Genomic DNA, 8,499 nt, shown 5'->3' with positions numbered 1-8,499 from the left:
GTGAGAGCCCAGATTCCGTTTGCAGAGCCCCCTTCCCCATGGATGATGCCTCCACTGACTTCCTTCAGACCATGAATTAAGGATGTGAATAGTCTTTACCTTGGGCAGAATACATTAGAAAGTGGATTCTCTCTACCCCTCCCACACAACCCAGTGAGGGCCAGTCTCCCGTAGGAGCTTCCCTGATGGAGATCACTGTCCTGGGGGTTACATAGTCAGGAGTCATGTCCTCTTGGTCATGCCCTGACTGCCTGGGTTAGAAACACTAGGCCAATCTTGAAGGCTCTTCTAACATAATGTGTGCATCCCAGCCATGGCTCCAGCCCTACATATAACTCTGACTTACTGATCTGACACCAGTCATGCTTTGAGTATGGTTTCCTTTGCCCTCCCATGTCCTTGTTGACTGCTTGGTGTCTCAGCAAACTCTGGGATACCATTATGACCTCGTGCTAATGACTTCCATGATCTTTGTCCTGTTTACAGCTTAATGAATATTCTCCTTAAATTATATTTGAGATTTGACATCTCTTTTGTACCCTAAAACACTGGCAATAATGGCCACCTCCCAGTTGCGGAATTACAAGGGATATGAAATTCTTCTTTTGGTGTATGTATTTTACCTAATTTTCCCACAGTGGCTAGACTCTATTAAAATAAAACTCCTAACATTAACATTTTAAGTTAGGCAAAGGAGGTTCCTGCAGAATGCAGAACTAAGATTTCTGTTTGTCTGTGTGCCTTCACACTCACATCCCCAGCCCACTCATTCTCTCAATAGCGAGAAGCGATCTGAAGTGGCCTTGAGAAAGAGTAGATATTATGTAAAAGAAGAAAAGAGAAAAAAATGATTAGGGCAAAGACTGTACAGATGTGCTTTATACAATTGATGTATGTATATGTATGAACTGTGAAAAGAATTGTATCAGCCCCAATAAATTGTTAAAATAAATAAATAAATTAATTAAAAAAAAAAAAAGAAAGAGTAGATATTTTGGATGAGGATGTGGGCTCAGAGGCAGTGCTGGGCCCTGGGTGTAAACTGCCCTCCTCTCCACTGGGAGCGCTGTCCGCATCCAGGTGCTGCCTCTCTGCCCCAGCATCGCTTATACCATGAGAACAGATGCTATACGGAAAACTGATATCCGCAGTTCATGAGGTTTTTTACACACAGTTTTATTGGCATGTAATTCATGTATCATATAATTCAATCGTTCAATCACGTCAAGAAGAGTTGTACAGTCATCATCACAATCAGTTTGAGAACACCGTCTCCTTTCTTGTGCTCATTATTAGCTCCCAGTGTTTCCCATCCTCCGTCATCCCCGCAAGAAGCCATTAATCCTGTGTGTCTCTAGCGTGTTACCTCTCCTAGACTGCACATCATTAACTTCCTCACCCTTCAGCAAGCTTACTTCTCCTGGAGAAAGCCCTATCCCCTGTGCCTGCTGCAATAAACGCAGGACTTGGGTCCGTGATCCCAGAGTAGGCCTCCCCATTTCCTGAAACCTGTCCTCCTCAATACCCTGGGCCTTACACTCGCTGGCCATCTCAGAGCAGCTAGGATCCTTCCTTTCTAGATGCATTAAACACAACTGGAGAAAGCCACACCCGCTGCTGTTGAGTCAATTTTGACTCAGTGACCCTAGAAGACAGAGTAGAACTTCCCCGTGGCACTTCCCAGAATGTCACTCTTGACGGAAGCAGACTACCTGATACTTCTATGTAGAACACGCAGTGGGTTGGAATCACCAACCTATTGGTTGTCAGCTGAGTGCTTAACTCCTGTGCCACCAGGACTCCTCCACTAAAAGATGCTAGTTGGGAAAATATGTGATGAGCAAATCTGATCAGCTACTCCATGTTAAATGTTAATGGCCGAGATTAACTCACAGTACTTGCTCTTCTCAATGGTATCTACCTATTAAGCAGGAATTACACCTTGGTCCCCTATAGCAATTAGGGGTGGATGCTTAAATCTGAATGAGATGGAATGAGTGAGACGGATATGGCTTTCACATGGTGGATAGATCCTACACATTTGTGGGAGTTGGAAAGAAATTGCTTCGACTGCCACATGGCCGGCCTGAGGTCATTTCAGGTCAACGTGGCAGCAGTCAGGAAGAATGTTGCTGCTGTTTAAGGCGACGCTGTGAACAGAAGTAAACAGTGTCTACCCAGGCGGGCTCCATCCTCACGACTGCTGCGCTAAAGCCCATTCTTGCAGCCAGTGCCAACCCGTCTCATCCAGGTTCTTCCTTCTCCCTGCCCTTGGACGTTACCAAGCACAGGTTCTTTCCCAGGACTGGTCATCCGAAGCACATGAGCCGAAGCCTCGTCATGCATGCTTCTAAGGAAGTTTCTCTCTGCACTTCTTTCAAGGCAGACTTGTCTGTTCTCTTGGCAGCCCATGGTGCCTTCAATACGGCTTGTCTGCCCCGTAGTTCCCATTCGGCAATTCTTCCTCAGGCTTCCTGACTCAATGTTCAACCCTGACATGCATCCAAGGCCACTGACAATACCAGGGCTTGGGTCGGGCACACCTCAGTCCTCAGAGTGACATCCTGGTTCTTCAACACACGAGAGAGGTCTCAGGCAGCTGCTTTAGCCAGCGCAGTACATTGTCGGGCCTCTGGACTGTGGCTTTCATGGACACTGATTACGGATTCAAGAAAGACCAAATCCCTTGACACCTCCAGCATGTTCTCCGTCCGTCGTGGTGTTCTCTCTTGCTCTAGTTGTGAGGATATGCTTCCCTTTAAATGGTGCTGTACTCCACACCGGAGTCTACAATGCTTGATCTCCGCCAGCAAGGGCCCCACTCTCAGCAAGCAACTGTGTGCTATCTGCATATAGTTCATAAGCCTTTCGCCAATCTCAGTGTCGCGTTAGGTCCGGTCTCTCTGCCGATGTCTCCGCATACAGAATGAACAAGAATGGCGAGAGGATGCAGCCCTGGAGCATCCTTTCCTGATTCTAAGGCATGCAGTAGTATCACCTCATGCTCTGAATGCTTTCCGTGAAACGGGGAAGCACAAGGACACACTGTACTCAGGAGGAGTAACTGTGACTCTCCCCATCTCACACCTCAATGACGTAAGTGACCTGCAGAAAAAGCTGGGGGCCTGAACTCGAAGAGAGGCTGGAGAAAACAGGCCAACAAGGTGAGCCAGCGGAGGTGCCACAACACGGCCACACTGCAGTGGGGCCCGATACCTTCTCCCCAACTTCAGGGTGAATTTGAACTGCTGCTCCCCTGCCACCTTCACATTCTCACCCCAAATGCTCTTTTGGTCAACTCTGACTCAGAAGTATATAAGAAAGGGAATTCTGCGATGCAGAGGATTGGGTAGATGTATAAAGTACCACTACGGTCCCTAAAAGAGATAAATCCCAAAAGATGGCTCCTCAAATCCATTTGCTGGCCAGTGGAGATTCCAACGTGAGGAGGGCATATGATATGATGCGGGGAGGGGGAGGGGATGGGGGTGGAGGTGAGGGAAGTTTTCTTTGTATTCTTCAAATGTATGTCACAGAAAACTAGAAAAGCCAGATAGAGGATAAACGTGTATGATATGGTCATGACTCTGTATGTCCAGAAAGAAAATGTTTGTCCTTACAATTGGTCTAAAGCTAGGTTGAGGAATGTTGAAGGGTGCACTGGGATAGTGGGTAGCCGTGGGATTCCAGGTGGCCAGGCACCCCCAACCCACCCACCCCCCTCGCTGCAGGCCCTGTTCATGTGCCCTTCTCTTCTCTGAACCCTGGAAAGAAAAAAGATGGGGAAAGTCATTGCAAGGCAGTGTCAGTGGGCCCAGAAGCAGCTTCCAGGGTCAAAGAGCAGAGCGCACCTTCATCCAGTTCCTTCTGGGGCAGAAGCCAGAGCATTTCCAATGAACCAGAATGGACTGAGACATGAGACCGTACCTCTCCAAAGGTGTGGGTGCATCTCAAGGCCATTTCCTCTCCGTGGGCAGGGGAGGTGATAAAAGCAGGGGGAAGGCAGTTCTCTCCAAGGGCCAGACCTTGAGGTGAACCCAGGCGTGTGGCCGTGTTAGACCTCTAGGTGAATGGGGAACTTTATCGGGCATGTGTACCCTGGGCTGTTTCTCTTCTTATATGGACTGTATCAGGCAATCGTGGTTTCCAAAGCTGTGCTATTCAACGCCTCTCTCCTGCACCCTTCGTCCCCTTCCAGGGGTAAGGGCAGATGGGCCTTGCTGTGGAAAATCTCCTACGGAGGGTTGCTGAAGACGGTGACTGGCTTCATCTTGATCGTTTTTGAGATCAGCTGTGTGCCAGGAGGGTTGATATTGATGAACCGAGACATGCCACCAAGGTTCATGCACCCCAAGGAGTGGCAGCACCTCACCATGTTCATCCTCCTCGCCCTCAATGGCTGTGTAGACATCCTGAGCAAGAACCTGCTGCCTCAGCGCAGTGTGGCCCTGGAGCTGGGCGTCCGGATCCTGGCCTTCCACGTGCTCCTGCTGCTCCTGGTGTCGCACACGCAGGGCACAGCAGGGGTGGAGCTGCAGGTTCACTCCCTGCTCGTCCTGGTGGTGTTCCTGCTGCTGCTGGTGCTGACGGCCGAGCTGTGGGCTCCCGACACGGGTCGCCTCTGGCTGATGGAGGCCTTTCTGTTCCTGACGATGGGCTCTTGGCTGATGCAGGCGGGCTTTATCCTTTTCAAGCCGGTCTCTGGCTACCCGTGGCAGGACGATGACATGAGCGACATCATGTTTGTCACCACGTTCTTCTGCTGGCATGTGATGGTCAACGCCTCGTGCCTTTTAGGGATCTACGGCTTCTCTTTCTTCTGGTATCGTTGTTACAGTACTGGCTTGAAGGCGACAGGGTTCCGAGAGGCTCCGCATCACGCAGGCCCTCCGGGGCCCCTGTACAAGTTACTGCAGGAAGTGGATCCACCAGAGAGAGAGGACCGGGCTCTCCTTCTTGAAGCGAGCTCACCCTGAGGGAGGGCCTAGAATGCCTGGCTCAGAATGCGCCCCATCTTTCCCTTGTGGGTCCTCTCGGTCATGTGCCTGGCACTCATTGTGGTCCCCAGCAAAGGGAGTAGCCCCAAAGGAGAGCAGTTAGTCCCCATGGGCTAGTGTGTGCCCTGTCCCTGAGCCTCTGGCCCCTGAGGAGGAGGGAGGAGAGAGGGGCTGCTGAAGGGATTGGGAGAAGGTGGAGGGGCAGAAACAGGGGGCTGGGACATTTTGGAGAAAGGCCACTGGCGGGGGGGGGGGGGGGGGGCTCTAGGAAGCGGAGGGAGAGAGGGGAGTGCGCCCAGCTGCTTCTCCTGGTGTGCCTGATCACCTTTCACCTGAGCAAATAAAGCGTTCTCGCAATTCCAGAGTGGGATCGTTTGAGTCTACCCCTGACCACGAAAATCAGGGACTTGGCTTTGCACACCGAAGCGGTGGCAGCACAGCACATGGCAGTCACAGCACCGGACTTTATTATCCGTTTCCCAGACCTCGAGGTGGAAATCCCACTTTCTGCCCTCCTTCCCCACCCCTCCGCCCAGCTCACATACATCGAGACATTTCACATTTTGCACATAAAGCGAGACATTATTAATACTTTCATAACATTTCAGGTGTTCATAATCCAGGTTTTCTTAGATCCTAAATGCTCAGTCCTCCTTCAGTTGTCTATCTGATTACCCCCCTACTCCTGCCAAGGCTTACCCAGCTAACCGTCACCACCCCTGAACACGCCATTTACTAAGAACCCACCTCCGGGCTTGGTCGATTTCATTCCCGTTAGATGCAAGGCAGCTCGCAGTCAAATTCATCATATTATTTGGGACCCGGTACAAAACTGCTCCTGATCCTCACCCCACTGGCCTCCCCCAAAAAGTCCTTCCCAAAGAGCAATCACGTCTTTGTTCTTGGAAGTCTTAGGTACCTGGACGGGGCCTGGCTTGTTATTTTGCCCCGGAAGCGGATGTTTGCGTTGCGATGCCCCTCAATCATTTTCCTTGGGGGGGGGGGGGGGGAGAAGAACCAAGTTCTTGATTTCATTTGTGGAGATGGGCTGTGTACCTATGTCGAATCTGCTTCTTGACAAGCGTAAAGAAAGAAACGTGAGCGTGAACACTCGCACCTTTATCAACTCTTCTCGCCTTTCTGATTTAAAAGTTCATCTCTGGGCTAGAATACAGATGAAACCTAAAGTTGAAGCGGACATGAAGCCTTTAGTGACATCTGAGTTCATTTCAAACATATGGGGGTGCAGGGGACCATGGCCCTTGGGGAGATTTTTTCCACATACTAAAATGCAGAGCACCTTAGGGTGGGGACTCTGCCGTGCCAAGTTATATATTTTCCTATTTATGTACCAACGGTGGAATGTGTTGTCATCTGCTTCCAGCTGGCCCCTGCTCATGGAAACCTCGCGCACAGTGGAGCATTTCCAGCTTTGTGCCAAACTCATGAGCAGTTGGGGCTCACCCATTGTGATCTTGGGGGTTTTCAATGGCTGATTTGGGGGACTAGATTTCCCATGCTTTTCTTCTTCGTCTGTCTTGACATTCTGGAAGTTCTGTTTAAACCTGCTCATAATCTTAACAATAGGCAAGCCTCTGCTGTGGGAAGGCATGGGGGCTGCCCATTAAGCTGGTTGGTCAGGAATGGAACTCAGGTCCTCAGCATGGAATGTAAGCATTTTACCATGTTAATCGAGGCTTGTTTGCTTTCAGAATCCCCCTCACCTCCACCCTGCTTCTAGAATTCACACAGTTTTTCCAGACAGCCTCAGTTAAGCCTTTGAGAGATACCAAGCAAACCCAAGTGCAAACCTATGTAAGGTTTCTGAGGCTGTAAGTCCCTTACGGGAGCAGAGCCTCCTCTTTCTCTCTCAGAGAGGCTGGTGCAATTGAACTGCCCACCATGGGGTTAGCAGCCCAGCCCTGACCCCCCAGTGTCACCTAGACTCCCGCCAATGGCCCTAAAAGCTGAATCATCTTTGCAAAGGCTCCCTCTCTTTCTCGTTCATACATTCTTGGGCATCATAAAATCCAGATGGCTGTTTCCACATTGTTGATTCCAGTTGGTTCTAAATCCTCGGTACTGTGTAAGGCGCCTCTGGAAAAGAGAGGTTTCAGCAGGTTGACCAGTACAAAGTCCCACAACTGCTATGAGGCAAGACAGGAACTTCAGAGCAGGTGTGTTGGCTCCCACAGCGCGTGTCCTCTGGCGACCGGGAAGGTTGTGGACCAGAAAATGGGTTGGGGATACAGGGCCGAGAGGGACAAGCAAAGGCCCAGTTGGAACAAGAGCAAGCAGTACAATGAGAAGTGTGAGCATTCGTGTGTGTGTGTGTGTGTGTGTGTGTGTGTGTGAGAGAGAGAGAGAGAGAGAGAGAGAGAGAGAGAGAGACCTGGCATTGATTCAGCCTCTTAATGATCCTATAAGGCAGAGTAGATTGCCCCATAGGATTCTCTTCTTTATAAGACCATAAGGACTCTGGTGGTTTAGTGGTTACAAGTTGGGCTGTAATCCATAGGGTGGCAGTTTGAAACCACCAGCAACTCCGAGGGAGAAAGACTGGGCTTTCTACTCCTGCAGTCACAGTCTATGGGTCAGCACTGACGGGATGACAATGAGAGTATATCTCTGGTCTTTCTTCTATCTCAGGACCACTGACTACCTGCTAGGCTCCTCGCTGAACTCTCTAAGTCAGTGGTTCTCAACCTTCCTAATGCCTTGACCCTTTAACACAGTTCCTAATGTGGTGGTGACCCCTCAATCAGAAAATTATTTTCATAACTGTAATTTTGCTACTGTAATGAATCGGGTGACCCCTGTGAAAGGGTCGCTTGACCCCCAAAGGGATGGCGACCCGCAGTTTGAGAGCCGCTGCCATACGTGCTCTGAAGGTGTACTTCCGTCCTCCTCCCTGCCCTTCCCCACACTGGTCCCCATGCAACTCTGAGGAGCTCAGGTTCCGACAAGATCTGTCATTTCTGGCTCAGATTCAAGTCAGAGCTTGGGGTAAGACTTGTTTTGTGACCGAATGTTCTAATCTTTCCCACATCCCTTTTTCTCCGTACCTTCGACCCTTTTCAATGCCCTGTCTTGGGTGCTCATGTGGAGGGAAATCTATCTCCCTTTTCTCTTCAACCCTGTGATGCACATTTGTGGCAGAAGATGACCAAGCACAAACATTGTCAGCTACACAGTCCCAGTCATCTGGGCCGTTTTGTCACCAACTGGGAACCCTAATATAATAGCACGCTTCGCTGTCCAATCTGGGTAATAAGCGGGCATGCTATCTGGGGGCTCCGGGAGCCACTGTGCATTTTGGATACATGCGGTAATACGATGGGCTTTTCGTTTTTGGGGAAAGACACGGATATTTTGGAGCTGGAGAAATCTCCCTATACACCTTAAATAGCCATACTTAAGATGTCAGAGAGAAGCCCTTCCCTGTACCCCCTTAAGATTCACAGCCTCATAATATATCATGAGGGGGGGCGTGTGATGGAGG

The 8,499-nt window shown here is 50.0% G+C and overlaps 1 protein-coding gene across 1 annotated transcript; it reads left to right on the top strand.

Annotated features, from left to right (window-relative positions):
• The first annotated feature begins 4,070 nt into the window (after window positions 1–4,070).
• Window positions 4,071–4,976, top strand: TEDDM1 (transmembrane epididymal protein 1). The gene has a single exon (XM_075540493.1). It carries the CDS (start codon window positions 4,071–4,073, stop codon window positions 4,974–4,976), a length of 906 nt encoding a protein of 301 aa, XP_075396608.1.
• Window positions 4,977–8,499: the final 3,523 nt, after the last annotated feature.

This window comes from Tenrec ecaudatus, chromosome 1, assembly GCF_050624435.1.
Source record: "Tenrec ecaudatus isolate mTenEca1 chromosome 1, mTenEca1.hap1, whole genome shotgun sequence".
Lineage (NCBI taxonomy): Eukaryota > Metazoa > Chordata > Mammalia > Afrosoricida > Tenrecidae > Tenrec > Tenrec ecaudatus.
Note: the sequence above shows the minus strand (reverse complement) of the source record. Positions and strands in the feature narration are given on the sequence as shown.

What these genes read in the sequence shown, in the direction of transcription:
- TEDDM1 (XM_075540493.1), top strand. Translation starts at nt 4,071, where the DNA reads ATGGGGAACTTTATCGGGCATGTGTACCCTGGGCTGTTTCTCTTCTTA.